At 36.6% G+C, this 26169-nt stretch overlaps 1 protein-coding gene across 1 annotated transcript in view; it reads left to right on the top strand.

The window, feature by feature from the left end:
• The first annotated feature begins 308 nt into the window (after positions 1–308).
• Positions 309–26169, top strand: part of LOC112707550 (protein FORGETTER 1) — a 30452-nt gene continuing 4591 nt past the window's right edge. Inside the window, exons 1-25 of the mRNA XM_025759311.3 lie at positions 309–1175; positions 4160–4225; positions 4325–4498; positions 4596–4726; positions 5240–5316; positions 11865–12046; positions 12180–12257; positions 12491–12623; positions 15608–15668; positions 15760–15841; positions 16698–16829; positions 16938–17081; positions 17160–17259; positions 17339–17470; positions 19517–19587; positions 19679–19851; positions 20732–20825; positions 23143–23240; positions 23442–23577; positions 23715–23821; positions 25176–25271; positions 25374–25461; positions 25561–25681; positions 25790–25901; positions 25981–26104. Coding sequence (XP_025615096.1) covers positions 663–1175; positions 4160–4225; positions 4325–4498; positions 4596–4726; positions 5240–5316; positions 11865–12046; positions 12180–12257; positions 12491–12623; positions 15608–15668; positions 15760–15841; positions 16698–16829; positions 16938–17081; positions 17160–17259; positions 17339–17470; positions 19517–19587; positions 19679–19851; positions 20732–20825; positions 23143–23240; positions 23442–23577; positions 23715–23821; positions 25176–25271; positions 25374–25461; positions 25561–25681; positions 25790–25901; positions 25981–26104 — 3225 coding nt within the window. The 5' untranslated portion in view covers positions 309–662. The remainder of the gene's footprint in view (positions 1176–4159; positions 4226–4324; positions 4499–4595; positions 4727–5239; positions 5317–11864; positions 12047–12179; positions 12258–12490; positions 12624–15607; positions 15669–15759; positions 15842–16697; positions 16830–16937; positions 17082–17159; positions 17260–17338; positions 17471–19516; positions 19588–19678; positions 19852–20731; positions 20826–23142; positions 23241–23441; positions 23578–23714; positions 23822–25175; positions 25272–25373; positions 25462–25560; positions 25682–25789; positions 25902–25980; positions 26105–26169) is intronic.

Raw genomic sequence — 26169 nt, 5'->3', positions numbered from 1 at the left:
AATTTCATATGAAATCATGGAGGAGTGGAAGGTGGATTTGCTTCTTCAGCAGTATGGGTTAAGCTTCAAGGACACCTTTTATGACAAGAGAGCTTTTTATAAAAAGATTTATCTCTTTATTATAAAAAGATTTGATTCGTCTTCTTAAATATTATAAAAGATTTGGTTCTTCTTACTAATTTTAGTATTAAAGATCCTTTTTAATAATTGAATCTCCCTAACGGTCCTTCAGAATAATTTTCCCTTTTGTTGTTTATTTTGTCGTTGTCATTTGTTTAACATAAGCTAAATTAAATTCTGTTTTATTTGTACATGTTTGATTAATTAATTTTAGGATTTAATAGTCAACAAAAAAAAAGTTTTTTTTTTTTTTTAAGTATTTAACCAGTAACATTACCGGCTAAATCACCGATCTAGTAATCCGATATCTTGACCGGTGGATTGCTGGGGTGGTTTCAATACCTATGCGGCTATGCGGCTATGCCTAAACCCCCGTCAAGCACAATACGAAGTCCCAACATTGGCCTCATTTTCTCACACATCCACAATCGCCAATCAACCCAAAACTCAGAGAATCTTCCGCCAGGAAGCACAGCAAACAACCCAATATCTCTCTCTTTTTCTCTATTCTTAACCCATCCTATTATTCCTCACCAAAACAAATGACTCAGCAGCCATCGGTCACTCACCAGCCGCTCTCGGCGCCACCGCCGATACCGCCACCACCGGCTCACCCGCCCTCACAGACCTCCGAGAGTGTCCGCGTGCGCTGCGCCGGCTGCCGCATGATCCTGACCGTGGCCCCTGGCCTGACCGAGTTCGCTTGCCCTAGCTGCAGAATGCCGCAGATGCTTCCTCCGGAGCTCATGCCTAGGTCCCACCAGGCGGCGCGAACAACGCCACCGCCGCCCCCTTTGCATGCGCCACTGCCTCCGCCTCCTCCTCTTCCTCTTCTGTCTTCGCAATCGCAGCCTTCGCACGTTCCCGCTCATGGCATTGATCCCACCAAGATCCAGCTTCCCTGCGCTTCCTGCAAGGCCATCCTCAACGTTCCTCACGGCCTCACACGCTTCGCTTGCCCGCAATGTGGGATTGACCTGGCCGTCGATATTTCCAAGGTCAAGCAGTTCTACCCTTCTGTGCTGCCGTCGGTTCCTCCAGAAGAAGTCAACGAGGTTCGGCTCGGTTACCTTGATTCTAATTGCTCTTTACGAGTCTAATTGTGCTTTCCCAGTAATTTTTTTGGAATGTGAAGTGATGAAAAACGAGTAAACCACCAAAACTACGATACTCGAAGATTATGGTACTTGACAAAATGAACCCAAAAGAACAAAAGTCCCTCCTAAAGATTAGAACGATTGACGAAATGGTTCTCCTGTGGTCCATTTTGTCATCTCTGAAATATTTGATATCGTGATATTTGGTGGTTATATTGGTTGAAAAAGATATAAAAACAATATAAGTGTGAGCTTATGAAGAAATATTTTATGAATAAGAAGAAGTCCCAATAATGAGGAACTGGACTTTAGCTTCATCGTGTGATCATTTTGCTCTGAAAGGAATTCAATGTCAAATGTCCTATATAGCACAGTTGAATACTTAGATCTCTGGTGATTGAGTAGAGCTATTCTTTCCTTTTATTCAGACCTTATAATGGCCTTAAACTTAGGTTTGAAAGCTTAAAGCGAGTGATTTCATTTGAACGAAGAATACTAATAGATATAGAACAATAGGTTCTCCTTACAAAGCAAGAAGCCTACAGAAATAAAAACATTATTAAAGCAATGCTTTCCAACCTCTCAATATATTGTAGAGGGAAATCCCTCTAACTTTACACCGAGTAGAAACCAATTTCTAATCTTGCCCGATAAGAACATGTCAGGAAGCTTCATATATTGTAAAGTGTAAACGTGGAACTGGGTGTCAGTTTCCTAAAGTAAGTGAAATTGTGTAATGGTCTTTAAGTCTTTTGCTTAAGTGACACTACATCTGCAGCTATTGTCAATGATAAACAAAAAGGATTTTGACCTTTTGGTATTTTGTTCTACTACAAATTTATGAAAGGTTTGTTGTGAAAGTGGAGGAAGTTCATTTATATTCTGATTGAACATTCCCTTCGTTCAAAGATATTTTAGAATGGAAATATATGTAATGAAATGACAGATTATCATGTAAGTAATCAGTCATCCCATATTTGTTTTAATAAACATTTTAAACTCATCTCAAGATAGAATAGAAATACTAACTGTCCTTCCTTGCCCTTCGTCTTCCCACCAACGTCTTCGATCAGAGCATTTTTTCTTTTTTGATAAAAGAAGAATTTCATTAAGATGAGCAGGAGGATAATACAGGTTAGATGGTAAGAATTCCTCTATACAAAAGCAAAACAAACCAAGATTTATCTGTAAGGCAAAGTTTCCAATCTCTCTACATGTTTGTTAGAAAATTTTTCATTGAATGTGTAGCATTATGTTCCAACCAAATACTCCAAACACTGGTGTGTATTGCATACTGCCACAAAGATATTGCCTCTTTCTTGCTTCCAAACCCAACAAGCCTAATTAATAGGGGGCAATCTAAAGTTCTGGGGCACACCCAACATGTTACCAAATAAATTGTTCCATAAAAACACAGCCACAGGACACTGTAAAAATAGATGTGAATTTGTTCCTGAAATTGCCACACATAACACACACAACAGGAGAGATAGCCTTATGAGGCCTTCGAACTTTTGACATGTCATTTTCATTAATTTTATTAAGAATAACTGGCCGTTCAAACGATTTGTAATTAGAGGGAGCTTTGAATTTCCTATTAGGTTTTATGAATATGGGAAGACATTGTATTTGAAGACAGAGTTCCAAATTGGAGAAAAGGATTTACAACTAAATTTACTAGAGGAGTCAAGAGGCTATATCCTTTTGTTAGGATTAGAAAGTAGTAAAATTATTGAGGAACCTAAGATTATCTAAAGTTCACAGGTATCATTTAGGTTATGAAAGAAATGGAAGTCAGAGAAGGAAGAACCCTGTGTAGTGTAAAAGGACTGAATAGTGGAATTATGCAAGGAAAATAGATGATAAAGATGAGCAAAGTCTAGTTTAGAATAGCTATCTCCTATCTAGTGATCTTCCCAAAAGTTAAAGTGTGACCCATCACCTACCTTAAAAGAAAGAAAGGGTGTGAAAGTACGAAGTAGTATAACCTTGAGAAATGAATTTCTAGGGGTTAGAATGAGCAGCCTAGGCAGCAGCATTAGCATCCCCCAACCATTCCTGTCCAAACCATACTTACTTCTGATAACTTGGTGCCATGGAGAGTGAGACTCTAAAGGAAAGTGCTGTAGCTATTTTCTACCAAAGTAATGATTTTAGACACAATATTGCCAATACCCAAGCCTCCTTCCATTTTAGGGTGGGAACAAACTCTCTAGTGCACCAAATGATCCCTGTTTGAATCCAAAGCACAACATTGAAGAAAGTCCTTTGCAATCTTTTCAATGTGTTGGCCACTGCCGCCGGAATATGGAACAAGGATAATAAGGAGGAAGAATGGCGGACAGTCATGACTGAATGAGAGTGATATGGTCCATTAGAGAAAAATGGTCCTGTTCCAAATCCCAAAATGCTTAGGAATCTTCTTATCAACAAGATCCCAAATGAGAGTAGATCTAGGATTGCAGTCAACGGAACTCCTTGGCCCTAGATAAACAAGGGGCCACTCCAAAATTGGACTCTCACTTCAAAATGCTTACCTCTTGCATTATGACATGCAATAAACTTGGTTGAGTTGGTATAGAGTTGGCTGGAGGAAAATTTGGAATGAAAAAATGCATTTTACTTGCTTGTTGTAACAGCATATGCAACATTGTAAATTGTAAAACTCTTGGTTTTAGCCAAAACTCTGTTGAAATTTCTCGGTTTTACACCTTCCCACTTTTCATTGACTCGGCCAAGAAAATACTGTATTTCTTCTAGAAGCATGAGATTGCCGCAAGTAGTTCTAGTATCTTTTCCTTGCTCTTCTCCATTTATCTATTGAAATCATTTGTTCAAAAGTTTTGAGGTCTTTTTTTATTTTGAAATAAATTGTTTTGAATATTTTAGCTTTCTTATATTTATTCTTCTTGTTTTTTCTGTTGTGCATTAAATTAAATCAGCTAGCTGTTGAGGTGGAGCGGGACGAGGATGAAGGAGGGTTGCTTGGAGAAACATTTACAGATTATGTGAGTTGCTAATTGTTTCTTTTCAGAGCGTTATATTTTAGAAGTTTTGTTTGGCTGAAAGAGGAACCTTTTTTTTTGTTGATATATCTCTGTGTGCAGCGACCTCCAAAAGTATCCATTGGGCCTCTGCACCCAGATCCTGTCGTGGAGACATCTTCCTTGTCTGCAGTGCAGCCACCTGAGCCAACTTATGATCCTCAAATAAAAGATAGTTTGGAAAGTTCAAAGGCTTTGTCATGCTTGCAAATTGAGACATTGATCTATGCTTGCCAGGTTTCTTCTATAACGTAATTCATAATTGATAATATGTATATATCTATGTTTTACCTTTCTGTTGTATTGATCTGGCCTGTGGGTTTCCTTTTGACAGAGACATCTTCAACACCTACCTAATGGTGCTAGGGCAGGATTTTTTATCGGAGATGGAGCTGGTATAGGTAAAGGTCGAACTATTGCAGGGCTAATTTGGGAGAATTGGCACCATGGAAGGAGGAAAGCATTGTAAGTTTAGGTCATAGTCTCCAAATGAAATCACGCTTTTGTTTATTGAAAAAATGTGATAAATAATAGTTAATGCACCAGATGTACTTTTATTTGTTCTTACAATCACCTTTTTTATTGCTTGTTTGTGATTTTAACCAAGTTCTAGGCTTCTAGCACCATGGAAGGAAAAAAGTTTTACAAATTTAGGTCACAGTCCCCAAATGCAATCATGCGTGTGCTTTATTAATAATTGTGATAAACACCCATTAACAATGTAGATCCAATTTGTATGTTTGAAATGCACATGTTTAGTATCTCTTTTGTGCCAACATGGGAGTATCCCAGTTGGTACCCCTTAGAGTGGTTAGATTCCCCCCTCCCCAATGACTCGGTTTCGAGTCCCTTGTCAGACCAAAAAAAAAAAAAAGAAAAAGAAAAAGAAAAATCATTTGTGATTTCAATTAGGTTTTTGGCTATAAACTGGAGGTTTTGTTTTGATTATGTTGCTATGTTTCCAATGATCTTACACAGGTGGATTTCTGTTGGTTCAGACTTGAAGTTTGATGCAAGAAGAGACTTAGATGATGTGGAAGCAACGTGCATTGATGGTAAATTCTTTGCTGATTTTAATTTTGTTGTATTGACATATTTGTTAATTATGTGGTGTATTTATTAGTGTTTGACACTTTCAGTGTGCTTCCTAAAGCAACTTAATCTAATCTAATCATGTTTCATTTTTTTTTTATTTTTTTCCCATTTGCTTAATATATATATATATATATATATATATATATTGAAATGTGAGGTGTGTGGATAGAGGTCCCTTATATTTCGTTAACTGAAGCTGTGTGTAAACTCTTCTTGATCTTTTTATGTATGGTTTGCACCCGAATGGTTGGGGCAATGATATTGCAAGTAGGATAATATACATGTCTTTTGAAATTCGTCTCGAGGGTTACCATAATGTTCTTTTTTTATCCTTCTATTTGGTTGATGATTCTCGAATTAAAATTTGGTAAGATACTTAGGATGATAATGATATTGTTTCCTCTCATTGCCCATTTATTGTCTATCATCCCTTGGTTTGCTATCTTTTTCATGAAATCACTTATCCCAGAAGTTTAAGCTAATATGAGAAAGCACATGAATGGTTATATCTGTAACATGCCCTTTCGTGCAATAGCTTCTTTTGGGCTTGAAGCGTGATTATGCATAAGTATTTTTCTTTCTCTTTTTTTTTTTGCCTTGTGCTAATTTTTTTCCTGTTTCGGGAGTTACAAGGATTGAACTTTAGTTCTTTTGGTTATAGAAACACTTATACCGCGTCGTGAAACCACTTTTCCCAAAACTTTAAATTGATAGGTAGAGATACTTGAATGGTTATGTATCTAATACACCCTCTCCAATAAAAGCCACTTTTTGGGCTTAATCTTTGATTATACATATACATAGGTCTTTTTCTATCTTTTTAGTTTACCTTGTGTTGAATATATTTGTTCTGGGGGTAATAAGGACTCCAGACCTTTTGGTCATATAAAAGCTATACCGTGTCATGAAATCACTTATCCCAAAGCTTAGACGGATGAAAAGGTTACTAAACTAGTCAGTCCTTCATTTCCTTTACCCTATCCCCTTTTTCAAAACTCCTAACACTAGGACTTTAGCACTTGACAACTCTATTATTTTCTCATGTAAGCAGCTTTATCTTTCCTCCACCTCCTCCTCCTTTTTTTTATTTTATTTTATTTTTATTTTTTCCAATTCTTGACTTTCTCTGCTGAACATAGAAAGGTAAGTTAGTTTTTCCAAAAACCTCACAATTCTTGTCTTTAATGCAACTAGCTTGATCCAAATCTCTCGTTCTTCTTTCTCAACCTTTTGCAATTTTATATATACCTCTTTCCCATTCCTTTGTACCCAAGGACTGACAAAGACACTCATATGTTCTTGTTCTTGCTTCGTTTATTGCCACTTTTGTCTCTTTAGCCATTTTATATTTTTTGCAATTTTCATTGTTGTGGCACAAAGACCACTCTTTAAAACATTTTTTCTTTACCATTACCTTCTCTTGTACACTTGTATTCCGCCACCATAACTCCTTGTCTCTTGCTCCAATTCCTCTAGTTTTACCAAAGCTTTCTTTTTCCACTTTTCCGATAACTTCTAACATCTCACTCCACATCTCATCCGCACTTCCAGTCCTTCCCACCTTGTTTCTTCTTCTACCCGTCTTTGGAAGTTTCTTTGTTTCTCACCTCTTATCTGGCTCCTCCTCCTGCTGGAGTGCTTTTCTTAATGTCTTTTCCTCACCTTTTGGTCAGTGCGAAAAGGATATACTACTCTTATGTGATGTGTTTCATAAGAGGATTCTAGCCTCTATTTATAATAATAATAAAACCTTTATACTAATAAGGAAAGAAAAAAGGAGAATAATGATAAATATATAAAAAAAATCATAGGAGATCATATTTGGTACTCTGATTTGATATGATATGATTCTATCCTGATTTCTAACACTTCCCTCAAGCTAAAACTCGCTAACCTTTAAGCTTGTAACAATTTAACCCCTTGAAAATATAAAATCATCTCCATTGAAGACTAGCAATGCAACTTTGGGATTTGGATATGTGAAATATAGCACAAGGTAGTTGGAATAACCATCAACTTATCAACTTGTTGATCAATTGCATTATTTGGAAGAAGGCCATAAGTGGAGTTTTTTTAACAGAAATGATGGCTATGAATTCTAACAATGATGGTGGGAGAAGGCACACTGAAAGCAGCGGAAGTTTCCTATACATGCAACAATAGACTCCAAAGAACGACATAAGGAACTTCTGAGAACTTGGAGACCCAATGAAGCCTTGAAATGGCCTGAGTGAAATAACAAATATAGCCATTGGTTTGATTCTAATTGGAGGTTGGAAGGAAAACTCAATCCAATATTCATCACTTTATCCCATGGGGAAAATTAGAGGTGAAATGCAGAATAGGTATGTTGAGGCACTTGGAAGGTGGCTTACTCTTCCTCAATGTGACAGTGTCATTGAACAATCAGCCAAAGGCAAATCATGAACTTAAATTTGTGAGCAGAGAAAAGGCACACTGTTGCAAGCGGATAACATAGGTAGCTAAGAAGACATTTCACACTACAACAACAACAACAACAACAACAACAAAGCCTTATCCCACTAAGTGGGGTCGGCTACATGAATCAAACGACGCCATTGTGCTCTGTCATGTATCATGTCTACAGAGAGACCGTTTACATGTAGATCTCGTTTGACCACCTCATGGATGGTCTTCTTAGGTCTTCCTCTGCCTTTCGCCCTTTGTCCATCTTCCATCTCATCCACCCTCCTGACTGGATGTTCTATCGGTCTTCTTCTCACATGTCCAAACCACCTGAGACGCGATTCAACCGTCTTTTCCACAATGGGTGCTACTCCAACTCTCTCCCTTATATCTTCATTCCTTATTTTATCCAATCGCGTGTGACCACTCATCCATCTCAACATCTTCATCTCTGCCACACTCAGCTTATGTTCGTGCTCTCCTTTAGCCGCCCAACACTCCGTACCATACAGCATAGCCGGTCTTATAGCGGTGCGATAGAATTTACCTTTAAGTTTTAAAGGCACTTTTTTGTCGCATATAAAACCAGATGCACTCCGCCATTTTGACTAACCTGCTTGGATCCTATGATTTACATCATGTTCAATCTCTCCATTATCCTGTATGATGCACCTAAGATACTTAAAACTTTTAACTTTTCGTAAGGTGTTCTCTCCAATTTTCACCTCTATATTGGAGTTTTCCCTTCTCAGACTGAACTTACATTCCATATATTCCGTCTTGCTACGGCTTATGCACAGACCATACACTTCTAGAGCTTCTCTCCATAACTCCAACTTCTTATTTAGGTCTTCCCTTGACTCTCCCATAAGGACGATATCATCGGCAAAAAGCATGCACCATGGCACAGGCTCTTGGATGTGCTCTGTGAGTACTTCCAAGACTAATGTGAAAAGGTATGGACTTAAGGATGATCTCTGGTGTAATCCTATACCAATAAGAAATTCCTCTGTCACACCACCTTGAGTCTTCACACTAGTTGTGGCCCCATCATACATGTCTTTAATTGCCCGAATATATGCGATCCTTACTCTCCTCTTTTCTAAAACCTTCCATAAGACCTCCCTTGGTACCCTATCATACGCTTTTTCCAAATCAATAAACACCATGTGTAGATCCCTTTTATTACTACGATACCTCTCCATCATCCTTCTTAATAGGTATATCGCTTCAGTGGTAGATCTGCCTGGCATAAATCCAAATTGGTTCTCTGTTACTTGTGTCTCTTTTCTCAACCTCCGTTCTATCACCCTTTCCCATAACTTCATAGTATGACTCATAAGCTTAATCCCTCTATAATTTTCGCAACTTTGTATATCCCCCTTATTCTTGTAGATAGGTACCAAGGTGCTCTTTCTCCACTCATCAGGCATCTTTTTTGACCTTAAAATCTCATTAAAAAGCTTGGTTAACCAGTTGATGCCTTTTCCTCCAAGACCCTTCCAAACCTCAATCGGGATATTATCAGGTCCTACTGCCCTGCCATTTTTCATCTGCTTTAGAGCCTCTTTTACCTCGAAGTCTCGAATCCTTCGATAGTAGTCAAAGTTTTGATCTTCTTCCCTTGTGCATAATCGACCAAGGCTCGGAAGAGTCTTCTGTCCCTCATTAAATAACTCGTAGAAGTAGCTCTTCCACCTTTCATTAATCTTCTCCTCTTGAGCCAACACCTCTCCATCCTTATCCTTTATGCACTTAACCTGATCCAAATCTCTCGTTCTTCTTTCCCGGCTCTTTGCAATTCTATATATACCTTTTTCTCCTTCTTTCGTGTCCAAAGATTGGTAGAGACCCTCATATGCTCTTGTTCTTGCTTCACTTACAGCCACTTTTGCCTCTTTCTTAGCCGCCTTATATTTTTCCCAGTTATCTGCATTGCGGCATAAAGACCACTCTTTAAAGCATTCTCTTTTTATCTTTATCTTTTCTTGTATACTCGCATTCCACCACCAGGACTCCTTGTCTCTTGGTCCTATTCCTTTAGATTCACCAAAACTTTCTTTTGCTGTTCTTCTAATAACTTCTGCCATCTCCCTCCACATCTCTTCCGCGCTTCCATTCCCATCCCACCTTGCCTCTTCTCCTACCCGTCTTAGGAAGCTTCTTTGTTCCTCACCTTTCATCCGCCACCACCTCGTCCTTGGGTTCTTCGTATGATGTCTTTTCCTCAACTTTTGCTCAACGCGAAAATCCATGACGAGCACCCTATGTTGTGTTGTCAAACTCTCTCTCGGGATAATTTTACAGTTAATGCAAAATTTCCGGTCGACTCTCCTCAACAAGAAGAAGTCGATTTGAGAGCTTGTCATGCCACTCTTATAGGTTATAAGATGTTCGTCTCTCTTTTTAAAACATGTATTTGCGATGAGAAGATCAAAAGTTGAGGAAAAGTCCAAAATAGTTTTACCCTCGGCATTGATCACCCCGAAACCATGGCCTCCGTGAATACTCCCATATCCAGTCACTTCTCTCCCAACATGGCCATTTAAATCTCCTCCTAAGAAAATCTTATCTCCCAAAGATATGCCTTGAACTAAACTCTCTAGATCCTCCCAAAACCTTATCTTGTGTTGTTCGTCCGAACCCACTTGCGGTGCATAGGCGCTAATCACATGAAAAGCACCTCCCTCCACCACAAGTTTGATAGAGATGATCCGATCTCCCACCCTCTTGACATCAACTACGTCCTTCTTCCACTGCTTATCCACAATTATTCCAACTCCATTCCTATTCTTCACCTTTCCTGTATACCAAAGTTTGAAACCAGAAGAATCCAACTCCCTAGCCTTTGCACCAACCCATTTCGTTTCTTGTAGGCACATAATGTTAATCTTCCTCCTTATCATGGTATCCACCACCTCCATGGACTTTCCTGTTAGAGTGCCTATGTTCCATGTCCCAAATCTCAACCTTTTGTCGCTTCGACCTTTACCTTTTCCTTTGTGAACTAGCTTATTTACCCTCGTCCGTTCACGAAAACGCGAGAACCCTTGCTCATTTAACACTACATCCGGGCACCGATGCAGCGGCTCTTGCTTTGACACCGTACTCGAGCCATACGGCGCGTTACTTCCGGGTAACGACCTAGCTTTAGCGCAATAATGTCTTTGATTCATGTCATGGGGGGTTCGGCTATATTTTTACGTTGGTTGCCGAAGACCTAACACAACCCTCCTCCTTTATCCGGGTTTGGGACCGGCTATGTACCGCAAGTGTAACATAGGCGGAGTTAAGAAGACATTTCACACTGATCCGAGAATTTTCGTAGGACATTTTCTTCCTTCTTGTGAGGATGTCGTATTTGCTATGTGCTCTCTTTCAAATTGATTTTTAGCATTTACAATATGTACATAGCTCATGTAGATTCAAGGTAGGATTTTATTGTTGGTGATTTTAGGTGTGTGAATATTGATGTCCTTGGGTTGAAAAGATATGATGGAAGTTAGCATCTTGGTGAGAAGAAGTGGGAGATGAAGAAAAACTGTTGATAAAAAAAAATAAAAAATAGTTATTTGGATGATTCTACCTTAAATGTGGTTTATGATAGAACACTCTGCTGATCTCTGATTCATGTTGCCATTCTCCATTACTGTAACAAGGCTTGGCTGTTTTATATCATTAATATTGGTGGTGGTGTTTCCCCTTCCTCGTCAAAATTTGTGGTCTCATTACTTTCAGTTTGTTTCCTCTGCTTGGACCATACATCAACTTGAAATTTCTTGTCATCTAATGCTGCAGGCTTATCATGCCAGAATTGACGCACTTGGACTTCATAATAGATTATTTGTTTTCTTTGCTCATTCTCCTACATTATTGGCTACAATAATTCATTTTTTTATTCATAGAATGAATAGTTTTTGATGAGTTGTTGTCTTCATGGGAAAAGTTCCTTTCTGTAGTCCATTTCAGATTTCACTTTTATGTAGAGTTGAATTTGAAAAAGTGCCTATATGTTTCTCGTCCACGAGCATATAGTATTATTATGTATTTAAGTTTCTTTATTTTTCTTCCCCTTATCCAGTGCATGCTTTGAACAAACTGCCTTATTCTAAGCTTGATTCAAAGTCTGTTGGGGTCAGGGAGGGAGTTGTTTTCTTGACATACAATAGTCTCATAGCATCCTCTGAGAAAGGTCGTTCACGTCTCCAACAGCTTGTACAGTGGTGTGGACCAGGGTTTGACGGTCTTGTAATTTTTGATGAGGTATGGAAATATTTCCCAATGTTATTCGCATGTCTATTCAATTTGAAAGATGGTGATTGGTGATTTGAGTGCTTATTAGTTCAATTTGATTTTCTTTACCTTTTCTTACTAAGGTTTGATTTGCTGATTGTAGTGTCACAAAGCGAAAAATTTGGTCCCTGAATCTGGAAGTCAGCCAACACGAACCGGAGAAGCAGTGCTTGAAATTCAGGTTTGTTCTTTGTTCTCTATCTTTTGAAGACTTGGATTATTATTAAAGTGACCTACAGAAGCTCACATGTTTGACAACTACTTATAAGATTGGTGACTAATCTAAGGCTGTGTGCGCGCGCATGTGTGCGCATTTGGTCCGTCTGCAATAATATTTCCGGATATGGTAATATTTACTGTTGAAGTGGTTGATAAAAGTGGGTTTCTGTAACTATTGCTATTTAAATTAAACAGGACCGGCTACCTGACGCTCGTGTTGTTTATTGCTCTGCTACTGGTGCATCAGAACCTCGCAATATGGGTTATATGGTTCGACTTGGTCTTTGGGGAGATGGGACCTCTTTCTCTGATTTCCGTGAATTTCTAGGTATTGTTTTTCTTCCTCCTTTTCTAGTATTGAAAATTTCCCTTTTCCTTACTTAACTGTTAGTATTCTTGTTTCTGTTTTTGTTTTTGTTGTGTTTTTTCTTTCTTTTAGCTTTTTACCCAGATTTTGAAGTTGATGCATTTATACTGTTTATACCCATATATTCTCTTATTATATTCCGTGTCCAACTTGTCCTTAAACAGGAAATACAATTATAGCTGGTGATCTTGTTCTGAAGAAGTCTTTTCTTTCATTCACAAAAATTGCTTGATAAGTTTGAAACCTTTTTCGTTTTAGATACTTGCTGCTGTTACTTTCTGAGTCATACATGATTTGTACATGACGACTACATTATGATTTTCATTAATAAGCTGTTGGTGGATATTGATTGAGAATAATTTGATGTGTTTTGCTTACACAAATGCTGAGGGAGGAGGCTTGAAAAATTTGGCAATGCTTAAAAGTGTCTCGCTAAGTTGGGGTGTAAGTTAGTCATCAAAAGGTCTTTGGTTATAGTAGACCTGATATAAGAGATCAAACTACTAACAAAACTTTAGTAAATGCCTGTATTGTCTTATGTTGATGTTAGTTACTTCATCAATCAAGGATAATTAAAGGAAGTAGAACATGTAAATATTTTGATGGAAATGGTAACCTACTAACCTCTGTACAAGTTATTTGCAGTTCTTGCATGTAATTCTATGTGATTCTATTACTATCAATGCTACTTATCCTTTTCCCTCTAACTCTGCATGTTTCTTTCCTTTATATACTTTGATGCGTACCTTTACTACTGTTCCACTACCTGTGCATTTTCGCAAGGTGAAATTCTGGAAATCGCTTAGTAATGGCTGAGCATTTTCCCAAGTATTCTCAAACTCATCGTTGTCCTTCCACTTAATTAATGTTGCCCAAATCTTTTTGTTCACCTTTCACAGGAGATGCCACAAAAGTGCAGGCCTTATTTTGTCTCTTATCTGTTGATCTAGTAGTTCAGAGCTAGCGTCTCCTATAATTTGTATTATTCTGCTGTCAATTATGACTGCATCATGCTTTTTGACATTTTTATAGAAAGCTTGGTTTGCAAATGGACTTTCAACAGTTTCTTTTTACTAAATTCAGATGCTTTGGGATTCACAAACAATGCAAAACTGTGGTTTTTTATTTAAATAAATAAAAAATTAATTATTTCAAACAAACAAACGTTGTAGAAGTTGCAAGTATACGCAACTGATACCATTTCGCAGTAAGGTATTGCGTTGAATAATTAAACTGCATTTCACAGCAGGGAAATGTGAAATCAACATGTTTCATGCAACTATGAACATTTTGCATTAGGGACTTGGGGGAATTGAGTTGTTCTTGTTCCACTCATGTTGAATTTCCCAGTGGGATTTGAGTTTCACACAAAACTCAAGCACATTTTGCATGTCTCCCATGGGGTTTTAGCTTAAAAAACAAAGTCAACACATTTCCCATTACCCTCATGCAAAATGAGTGGAACAAGTGCGCCCAAAAAAAAATCAACATATTTCCCACTAGCCTGATGCGAAATGAGTAGAACAAATGCAAAAAAATTAACTCAATTTTCCCAACCGCTTCATGCAAAAATGCTCATAGTTGCATGAAACATGTTGATTTCGCAACTCCTTGGTGCGAAATGCAGTTTAATTTTTCAATGCAATGCCCTATTGCGAAATGGAATCAGTTGCATATATTCGCAACTTCTATAACTTTTGCGTATATTTGGAAATAACTATATTTTTTAATTTATTTAAATAAAAAAACCGTAAAAGTGTGGCAATGCTCATCCTTTGCTATTTTCTGGAGATTTTGCTAGAAAGAAAATGCTATAGTTTTCAAACTGGTTTCTCCATCTCTAGACAATATTTCGGATAGGATTAACTTCTTAGTTTCTTTGTGGTGTTCTGCAAACAGTCATTTGTGAAGTGGTTGTTTGGTAGATATGCAGAGTAAATGGCATGCCTTATTACATTGCTCAGTGTTATATGTCCCATATTTTCTTTTTCTTGTGAGAATATTAAGATTCTCTGTGTACTGCTTGCTTTCTTGTTTATAAGTTTATTTTTCAAGAAAAATAAATCTAATCATATAAATGCATTTATGAATATATGGAGATAAAAATTATTGAAATTGAAATTGACTAGGTTTTTGGGTTTGGTAGTAGAAAAGAGGAAAATTTTGTGGGATTGTGTAGTTTTTCCCACTATTTGGACTATTTTCATCCGAGTATAATGCTCGCACCTTGATTACAAATTTTCTGAAAAGCATGTTTTGTGGGATAGGATTAGAAGCCTATCCCTCTGAGGGAAGTTGAGACATTTGAAAGTTTTGCTTTTTAGATAAATCTTTTGTTTGCTTTGCTTTTGTATATGGAAGCCCTTATCCCCAATTTGTATAATCCTTCTGTTCATCTTTATTAATTTTTTTTAATTAAAAAAGGGTATAAAATTGGATATACAATTAATGGGTACGTTTGTAAGGAGTTATAATTAATAGTAAGTAACAAGTAACAACAAATCTCTTGAGGGTATTATGTGTGGGATGCTATTGATTGAGAAATTAGAAATTTAAGAACTTCCGCGAACAAGGAGGCAGTCAAATGTCCCTACTTCATTATAATCTAATTGAAAAAATATTGAATTATGTTAGGGGCTTGGGTATTATGGGGTGCCCAAAGTCCCACATCGAGTAGTATGGGATACTTCATGTTGTATTTCAGGAAAGTGGTTCTTTCCCTTAATAGTTAGCTTTTAAGGTATGGTTTTCCCCACTTCTTAGGTACTTAAGAAATTAGTTATCTAAATTTTCATTTTTTCATTTGATTTTTCTACAGAATATTGGTTGTTAGTGTTAAAGAATTTCTTATTCACCAAAATGAAAAAGGAAAAAATGTTCTTTCTCTCTGAACGTGTTTCTGTCTCTGTTAAATTATTGAAAATAACCGAGTATATATTATCCAGGTGCTCTTGACAGAGGGGGTGTTGGAGCTCTAGAACTAGTTGCCATGGACATGAAAGCAAGGTTAAAAAATTTCTAGTGCATGCCAATCCTCAGCTTTATAAGCATATGTTTTTCAATATTTTATCTGTTGGTTTCACTTTTTCTGTTTTAGGGGGATGTATTTATGTCGAACACTTAGCTACAAGGGTGCTGAGTTTGAGGTTATCGAAGCACCACTTGAAGATGAAATGATGGTATGGGGCATGAATTTGTTTATATCCTTAGTCTTGTTACCGGATCTGTATTTGCCCTTCAAAAGTAATACTGTTTGGGATTATTTTGTGAAATGTTGGTTAGCTGAAGCATAGATCATGGCATTTACACTTAACACGAGACTCTGAATTAAGTGAAACACCAGTTTTATAATTGTCTGACAAGGACATGGCATATACGTTCATATACATAAATATTAACATATATGTTACAAATTCAACGCCAAGAAAATCTCTATTTGATATTTCACCATGTTTTACATATATACTTGTGAGATTTAGTATAACTTTATGTATTAATAGAATGCTTTATTAAATATATATCATTTATATCAGTCTTATATATTTATATTAACAAATTCCTGTGTTGTACACTACACTGAAAGTACAGTCTTGTTATTTTTAGCAGATGGCTTATGCTCTTTCTTAGAGGTTTTTCTTCCCCTTCATATTAAAAATCTCTCTCTGAAAAAGCTACAGAGGAAATTTTTTTTTTGGCAAGGGCTGGTATCTTGAAAAATATAGATTTCCACTGTATTATTTCTCAGACATGTTGAGAGACTGGAAAGCTATGCTTTATAGACAAATCTTCTGTTTTCTTTTGCTTTTGTATAGCAGAACCTTTATGCCCAATTTTTATTATGCTTCTCATCTTAGTGAATTTATTTTTTTATCAAAAAGGGAAAAAAAAGAACTCAGAATTTCCCATCACTTTGTTCAATGTTCTTTTAATATCATATTAATTTATAATAGTCATCTAAAGTATCTGCAAGTTTACACATTTACCCATGAATTCAATATTTTCATCTCATGTAATTCTCCATATCATACATTTTAGGATATGTATAAAAAGGCAGCAGAATTTTGGGCAGAATTGCGTGTAGAGTTACTAACGGCCAGTGCCTTCCTGAATGATAAAGATAAACCTAATTCTAGTCAGCTTTGGAGATTGTACTGGGCAAGTCACCAGGTATTAGATTTAAGTTGTTGCTGATACAATTTCTTTTCTTTCTGACTTCTTTTTGCACTAAATATATGTAATTGTTGCTTTTCTGTTAATGTTACTTGTCTGTTGTAGCGTTTCTTTAGACATATGTGTATGTCTGCAAAAGTTCCTGCTACTGTTAGACTTGCAAAACAAGCTTTAAGTGAGGATAAGTGTGTGGTCATTGGTCTTCAGAGTACAGGAGAGGCAAGAACAGAGGAAGCTGTGACAAGATACGTATGTTTTCAAATGCTATTGTTATTCCTTAAAGTGTAGTTTAGTTTTCTGGTACTTTCTAATTAATGTTTTGTATAGGGTTCTGAACTTGATGATTTTGTTTCGGGACCTCGAGAATTACTGCTTAAATTTGTGGAAGAAAATTACCCATTACCAGAAAAACCTGAACTTCTTCCAGGTTTGAGTCTTGTTTTGCTAGATGCTTTTCATTATTATATAATTGGTATTATCAACTCTTCTTTTTGTTTGTCTTATAGGGGAGGATGGGGTAAAGGAGCTCCAAAGGAAGAGGCACTCGGCAACACCTGGTGTTTCAGTAAAAGGAAGGGTCCGAAAAGTTGCCAAATGGCAACCTCCAAGCGATGTTGAAAGTGATGAAGAATCTGAAAGTAAGTCTTGCAAAACAGAATTTTACATCTTCTCTACTTATCCTTGTTTCTGTTGTGCTAAAGTTTGATCTCTTATAATGCTCTTATTGGAACCATTTACAACCGTGACCTTCCCTAACTATATTAGGTGCACTGCATAACAAAAATAAAGCTATTGTTTTCAAAAAGTCAAATATTTAGGAAAGAGCAATGGTATGGTCTATGGACCTATATTTATAATGCCAGGATTTTTGACAAAATAACGTTTTAAGTATTACCCATATATTCATCTTTACATGGGACTTTCCCTCTTAAGAGGTTGAGTCTAGAAGGCTGTGTGTTTATTGCCTAAGGAAATTGAGAAACCATACCTTAAAAGCTAGCTATTAAGGGAAAAAAAACCACTCTTCTTGGACATTAGGCACCCCATAATACCCAAGTCCCTAACAATACACCGGGCCTAGAGAGCCATATGGTGGCTTCATTCGACACTGACCCAGTGGTAACCACTTGGCTGTCAGCTTTCTGTATTCAGTAATTACTCTAATCCAGCCTATAGGTAATTCTTTCTATGCCATCTACAACCAGGCTTGAAGCTTGATAACATTGTTAAGTACCGAAGGAAAGTGCAAACACCTTAAAAGCAAGCTATTAAGGGGGAAGAACCACCCACCTTAAATATAACATCAAGCATCTTATACTAATTGATGTGGGAGTGGGATGTTGCGCACCCTATGTTACCCAAGTCCCTAACACTATGCTTTTAGATAAACCTTTTGCTTTGTTTTGCTTTTGTATAGGGGAACCCTTATTCCCAGTTTGTATTATCCTTCTCCTCATCTTAGTGGATTCATTTTTATCAAACAAATAAAAAATGGAAAATGGGCTTGCACTTTTATGTTAGTTACAGCTGGTACAGCTATCATCCTAGCTGGCTGAAGGTAGTTACTGCTGTCCTAATGTTCTAAGCCTATCTGTCACTTCCAAGTTTTCTCTATTAATGTCAATAAGCCTGCTACGTCACTGGTTTGTGTGAAAGATCTCTCGATATACAACATGTTTTGCTGTACCTAAAGTATTCAAATCAAAGTCAATCTTTCTAAGTTCATTCCACTACCATTTTCTTTCTAAAGTATTCAAATGACAGTCACTGATGTCTCTAACTTCCTCTTTTTTGTTGGGGTGTGGGGGCTGTTGAAAGAAAGGGGGGGGGGGGTTGGACTGAGAATCTTCATGCAATGTTCACTTGTTGATTCGTTACTACACTCCTCTATTGGTATTTATGTTAGATATTGATTATGGACTAGCATTTTGAAGTCCATGGTTGTCTGAAAGAAATGGAAGATTTTAGTGAAATCCATAACTCAAGTAGTTTTCTATTATGCAGGACCTGGCTTGAGATAAGATTCTGCTGCTTGCATTTAGTTGGTACAGCTTTTCTTAGATAATAGGATGTATTTGCGTGTACGTGTGAGGGAGAGTAATTAAGGTATGGAGACTGGTGCAGTGCCTTTCACAGGGTCAGAATTATTTATTACAGCTGGTGTTCGTTATTCCAGCTTGCACTGGTGTAATCCTAACCAACACACACTAATACAATCAACTACACTCATAAAATCAACTCACTCCATTATTACTGTTTTCTCTGTTTTGCAATATGACACATTAATGTCTTGCAACATGTTGTCGACATTGCAATTTAAAAATGGGCAAATTACATTGGCTTCCCTTGGGGTTTGGTGAAACTTACCATTTCCTCCCTATATTTGTCTAGTGATGTTGACCTCCCCAAAACCATGCTACAAGGGATGTTAGTGTTGCTTAGAAGGGTGTCTAGTGTTATATTTTAGAAAATACAAGACTACCAGGTGTATGATTACCTAATATTGGGAATTGACTAAAGGGGGTTGAATTTCACCTAACTGAAGTGGAGTTTTTTTTTGGTTGGCTTTTTTGAAAATGGAAAGCGAGTTTAATATGGTCTTTAGAGTTATATAATTTCTTCTCAAGGTATTAGTGTTAAATTCTTAAGTTGCATTTTGTTAATATTCTTTTGGGTTGGTCCAGGTGAATCGGCTATTGATTCCACAGATTCTGACGATGAGTTTCAGATATGCGAAATTTGCACTACTGAGGATGTAATCTTTCATTTGATAATTTCTTTAAAATAGAGGGAAAAATAAATATTTTGATGATGGTGATGCTAGATTAATTTATTTTATCCTGCAGGAAAAGAAAAAACTATTGCGGTGTTCCTGCTGTGGTAAATTAGTTCATTCAGCTTGCTTGGTGCCACCAATTGGTGATATAGTGCCTGAAGAGTGGTCGTGCCATTTGTGCAAGGAAAAAACTGATGAATATCTTCAAGCAAGACAAGCATACATATTGGAACTCCAAAAGAGGTGTACAATATGGACAATTTTCTTGACTTGTGGTATTGCTTTTTATGGTTATGAGTGTTTGCTTTTAGGTAGCTGTTTACAAAAGAAACTGCATGTTCCATTTTCTTCAGTAGCGAAAAGGGTAAACAACAAAAAATGCATCTGAAAGATTTAGGATCTGACAAACATAACTATAAATGATGAAAATGATTAAAAAGCTCCTAAAGATACCAAAGAGCTCTAGAGATCGGATATGATGATATCTTTCCATTGCTAAAATTTGTTGATTTTGCTCCATGTGGTTTTTTTTTTGGCGATATTATTTTAAAAAAATGATAAAAGGGGTTTAATGATCGAATTTTGCAGTATCTATTTGCATGTACATCCTAAATAATTATCCAAATGTTTATAAAAAAGGTTGGATAGAATGCACAAGCCAGCTGCCACTTTCAGAAACCAATGGTAGTTTCCCTTTTTTTTTTTGTTATTTTTGTTGAACTAATACCATCTTTTGGTGTTTTTTGTTTTCATATTTTTAAGTTATTACTTTTCCCCGTCTTATTCATTCTGGGTGTATTTTGGTAATTTACCTGTAGCAAAAATTAGTATAGTAACCTAATAAAGTTAATTGTTTGTCTGAGCATAGGTTATAATTCACCTAGTCAGGTAAAGATAAAATACCTCCAGCTGTCATAACTAACTTCAGAATAGCTTGCTGGTCAATCTTCTGCATCAGTGTGTAAATACCTTATACACTGGAAATCATAATGCAAATATCTCACCCGTCAATTAATTAAAAATTCTGAGTCTAGATTTTGTGTGTGGCCCTGTGTGTGTTGCTATTTCAAAAAGTGTTGTTTACAATAACTAGTAAGGAATTGATTAATGTTATATGATGCAGGTATGATGCTGCCTTGGAACGCAAGACAAATATATTAGAGATCATTCGTTCTTTAGATCTTCCAAATAATCCTTTGGATGATATTATTGACCAGGTAGTGTTTTCATGTTTATTGTCACTATTGCTTTGTAAAATATTCCTCAGATTATTTACTTGGTAATGATAAAATATTAACCTGTTATTGATCACTACTAAAAAATAGTAGCCACTTGTTGGTTTCCTAATATATGTGTGAATGTGAAATTTTATTTTATTTTTATAAAAGAATAATTTCACTAAGATGTGGAGAAGGATAATACAGCATAGAGGATACGATACAAAAGCAAAACAAACAAGCTTTATCTATAATGCATAGTTTTCAAATATCTCAACATGCCTAAGAGGAAAACGGTGGATGCTTCCCTAATAATGTTCTTTAGCTTTTCCCTGTCTTCAACTCAAGACACTGTCCTTTTTAATCCCTGAAGGAGTGTCCAGTTTAAACTTTAAAGGGCCTCCCATGGTAGGTTGATCATCACTAGGATCCTAATAATCATCACAAAACTAGACAACATTTGAGATGGATTTCTCCCGAAATATAAGTTGGGACAGTGGAGGAGGGGCAGTGTATTGGTTTGTTTTCGATAGCCTTGGCAGGATCAGATACAAAGAATTCTGCAGAAGCCTTCCCCAATTGGTTCCATCCGATTCCCAAACAACCGTTGGGAACAAGTACCAGTGTAATAAAACTCATAAGAAACTCCCTCGTCAATGGCATATCTAGTCCTCCTCAGTCTGTTAGATAGGAGAGACATTCAAAAACTTTGAAAAATGGGGATGAGAGAGAAGAGATAATATTTGTTTTTGCTGTTTAATGCAACATGATTAGCATCAGGCAAGGCCTGTAATTAATGGTATTGAAGAGACCTTCACTCCTTTTTTTTTCAACAATTGAATTCCTCTTATTCTTGTTCCTTTGCTGTCTACTGATATACCAACTACACCCTACATCTCACTAATGCTTAACAATTAATTTTTTTTTAATTTTCTTATTTATCTTTTTAGAAACTAAATAAGGTTTGATCTCTTGCTACTCTTGCTCTATTAAACACTTGAATAGGATTAAGCAGTTAATCAATTTGTTAGGAAGTTAGAACAAGTGCCAGATAGGATAGACTTCCCTAACTAAAGCACGCAAAGACTCTTCTGCCCTTTACACTAGTTTGCTGAACAAGCTTCTCCTCTATATATATAAGCTCAGATTCAATGCTTCAATGATGATGATTTGAGAATGAACAATTCGCATTACACTCTCTGATTCTCTACTTCCTCACTCCTCTCTCTTCTCTCACTTTCTCAAATACTAATATGGTGTTAGAGCCTATCTGATTCAAATTTGTTGGGCCACCCATCCGCAAATGTTTACGCTCCAAATGATCATTCTTGGGCATGAAGGCGGTGTATTACAAGTTCCACATCTATCAATGGTAAGGTCTCTATAGTGTGAGGCAACCCTCACCCTTTGAGCTTGCTTTTGGGGTGAGTTAGGCCTATTGAATTCTAATAGCAAACATGGTGTTGCACCCAATTATTTACTGTTAGTACCAAACGATTTTGGATTTGAGGAACAGGATTTGAGATTTTATGTGAAGAACTGGGTTTGCCGCTAGGATTTGTGTTGGTCTCGGCTTACAAAATTAACATATTTGGATTCATAAGTAATATATGAGCCCTACATTCTGCTTTCATCATTCAACTTTTCTTGGTTTCCACTTCGGCAATGGAAAGTAAAAACAGAATTCTCCTTGTTCAAATTTTCCCATTCAATTTTCTTGCATCATAGGTGTTAAGACAGTGATTTAATATGAAAGCTTGAGGTTACTGAACTCCTGAGCTTGTATATTTATATACACTAGCTAATCATTACACATAATTACATTACCTACTAAAGATAAACACAATCATTCATAATTGATCCTAATTGATTCTAATCTAACCTAATTGACTGAATATAGCTGATTGACTGAATATAATATCAACAATAAGCATAACTGTATTTGTATTGGGAAAGTAGTTTGATCTTGCGATATGGATACACCATTACAGCTTGGGCAGATATGATAAGAGCTTATTTGGTTTGTGTTTTCATTTTCTATTTTCATTTTCGTTTTTAGTGTGTTCTATTTTCAGAATTTGGTGAAGGAAAAAAAAAAAAAACTAGAAATGGAAACATGAAACAGGATATCGTGTTTCAGTGTTTTCTTTTTTCTTTTTCCCATAAAATTCTAAAAGGAAAACACATAATAAAAGCGGAAAATGGTTTCTCAAACCAAACAGATCCTAAATTTAGTTTAAAGTTAATCTTTTGCATATTGGGGGATGCAGTGCTGAGACTAATTCTTTCCTGTTACTGTAATCTAACTCAATTGCAGCTAGGAGGCCCTGAAAAGGTTGCTGAAGTGACAGGAAGGAGAGGAATGCTTGTGAGGGCATCTACTGGGAAGGGTGTAACTTACCAGGCTCGCAATACGTAAGTTGTATTTTGTGTCCATCAGTTTTATAAAATTTTTGAAATGGGATGGTTGAGAATTGATGATTATGCACTAATGAAGTGGATTTGGTATTAGAAAAAAGATAAAGGATGGTGAGGAACTGTGCTATTATATGTAATAAAGAACATATTTTTGTACCTCTCTGTACATAATATACTGTTTTCTCTGCATCTCACTAGAAAGGATGTCACTATGGAGATGGTTAACATGCATGAAAGACAGCTCTTTATGGATGGTAAAAAGTTAGTTGCTATTATATCAGAAGCTGGATCAGCTGGTGTTTCCTTGCAGGCAGACAGACGAGCTGCAAATCAGGTATATCAAACTAATTCAAAGTATCGTTTCCCAATTCTGCTCTGTCCTACATTATTTTGTCTTCAAATGTTCAGCTTTGTGTTTCTTTCTCTGTTCAATGATCCTCGTTCTGTGCTCTTCTTACTTTAAAAAAACAGAAAAGAAGGGTTCATTTAACTTTGGAACTTCCATGGAGTGCTGATCGAGCAATTCAGCAGTTTGGAAGAACTCATCGTTCAAATCAAGCTTCAGCACCTGAATATCGGTCAGTAGCCTCAGTAGGCATTATTGACTAAATTTGTGTACCATGTTTCTTTTTTTTTCCCCTATTGGTTACATATCATTCTTTTGTTTTTGTTCCTAGAGCTGTATATTGAGTTCCATCCACACACGGAGGGGTAAATAGTAATTTGCCTGGAATTAGTTGTCCTTTAATTTAGTGGGTCTGTATTTGCCTGGCATAAACTTGTGGGTTGCCCATAAATTAACATGGTCTACAAATAACTTAATAAATAGATTTCTCGTTACTTTTTAAAGTATAATGTACTAAATTATTTTCTGAAAAGAATTATACATTTTGTTTTCGCGCATCTTTTGGGTTTGGTTTAGTAATACATAATTGTACTTGTACCAGAAGTATATTCAGGCGAAGCAGTCAATCTTTAGTATTGGGCCTCCCACAAAGCAATAGCCAAACAAATAATTCGACTTTGGGGGTAACCGCTAAGCACCACACCTTGATAATTAAGTTAGCGTCGGCCACCACGATACTTGAGATTTCCTACACCTTTTGATCTTGTACATTTAGTAGAGAATTTTCCTCCAGCTCCCTAGAATGAAGTTACCTCATCTTGTTATTCTATGCTTGAAGATATATCATTTAAAATTTCCTGCAGTTGCTGCAACCAAGTCTACTCCCTCTCATAGGGGTTTCTTAGCCAAGTTAATCTACAATGCCAAGCATGACATCCCATATAATCTTGGGAATAAGTCTTTGAGACAATAGTAACTAGACAAATGAAAAAATCTCTGCTACGTTATTGGGAATAAGTATAAAAGGGAAAATATAATACCAATGAAACAGTGAAATTAAGTAGGAATTAAGCTAAAAATGGAAAAAACAGCAGCAACAGTACAAAAAGAAAGTCAACACTGTCTTATCTCTCGGTATCAGTTACCCAGGGGCCATTGCCACAACCTTTCAGTATACACCTGCAATCATGCCTTCAATGAGCTGGTTTCTTTACTCATATAGCTTCAAGTATTAGACAGGCTGAAATTACCTCTGCCCAATTACTCATATAGCTTCAAGCATTAGACAGGCTGAAAATACCTCTATAGCTCTTGGTATCATGAAATAGCAATAAAACGCCATTAGGGTGTGCAACCCTCTAGATCTCTATTGTTTGTATCAATTATTACATGATTAAATCTGTTAATTTTACGGATTGAGATAGATATGCAGAGGCAAAATGATTTTCTTTCTAGGGATTGTGGCCCTATCTCCAACTCTAGAGTCTGTGGTCTTATTCTTGCACAACCACTTTGATGTTCAGTACAGCTGTTGCATTTTCTTTTCTTGGCCTACCCTTAATTTGCATTCTCATAAAACTTTACAGGTTACTCTTTACTAATCTTGGTGGAGAACGACGGTTTGCATCAATTGTTGCCAAGAGATTAGAATCACTTGGTGCTTTGACTCAAGGGGACCGCAGGCATGTGGTACTTGAAAACTTTTTCTCTTTTGTCTGAGCTAAGCATGGTTGAATGCTGACATCTTTGGCTATGTTGTGTCTGCTTTCCTTGAATTCCTATAGAGCTGGACCTACATTAAGTGCTTATAATTACGATAGTGCTTATGGAAAACGGGCACTCATGATTATGTACAAAGGAATAATGGATCAGGTCTAATAATTTTCTTTGACAATGCAAATATCTATATTGTAATGTTTAGTTCGCATGCATTGACTTAAATCTATCTCTTGATGAAAATGGTTTCTTTAGGATTCTTTGCCTGTAGTACCTCAAGGATGTTCATCTGACAGACCAGAAACTATTCAAGATTTTATTAATCATGCAAAAGCTGCTCTCGTATCTGTTGGAATAGTTAGGGACACAACTATTGGTAACTCTTTTATGGCCATCATCTGAGAGTTAGATTTGTGGTATGATTGTTGTAAATATTCATATTTTATCTAATATTCACATGATTAAACACATGCCTATTTTGTAGCTAATGGTAAAGAGCTTGGAAGGTTGTCTGGTCGCATTATCGATTCAGATATGCATGATGTTGGACGATTTCTCAATCGGCTTCTGGGACTACCTCCTGAGATTCAGAATAAGTCTGTCTTTTATTAATCGAAAGCTTTTTAATGCCTTTTAGTATTTTATTCAATATGCTAATCACAGCTGTAATAATAGGTTATTTGAGTTATTCGTTAGTATCTTGGATCTTCTCGTTCAGAATGCTCGCATTGAAGGTAACCTTGACACAGGCATTGTTGACTTGAAAGCTAACGTCATTGAACTACAAGGGACACCAAAGGTATTGTATTGCTTTTTCTTTTTGAACATGTGGTGGCAACTTATTTTGTGTTAATTTTATCTAGC

Source organism: Arachis hypogaea, chromosome 8 (genome assembly GCF_003086295.3).
Source record: "Arachis hypogaea cultivar Tifrunner chromosome 8, arahy.Tifrunner.gnm2.J5K5, whole genome shotgun sequence".
Classification (NCBI taxonomy): Eukaryota; Viridiplantae; Streptophyta; class Magnoliopsida; order Fabales; family Fabaceae; genus Arachis; species Arachis hypogaea.
This window is presented reverse-complemented; position numbering and strand designations above follow the sequence as displayed.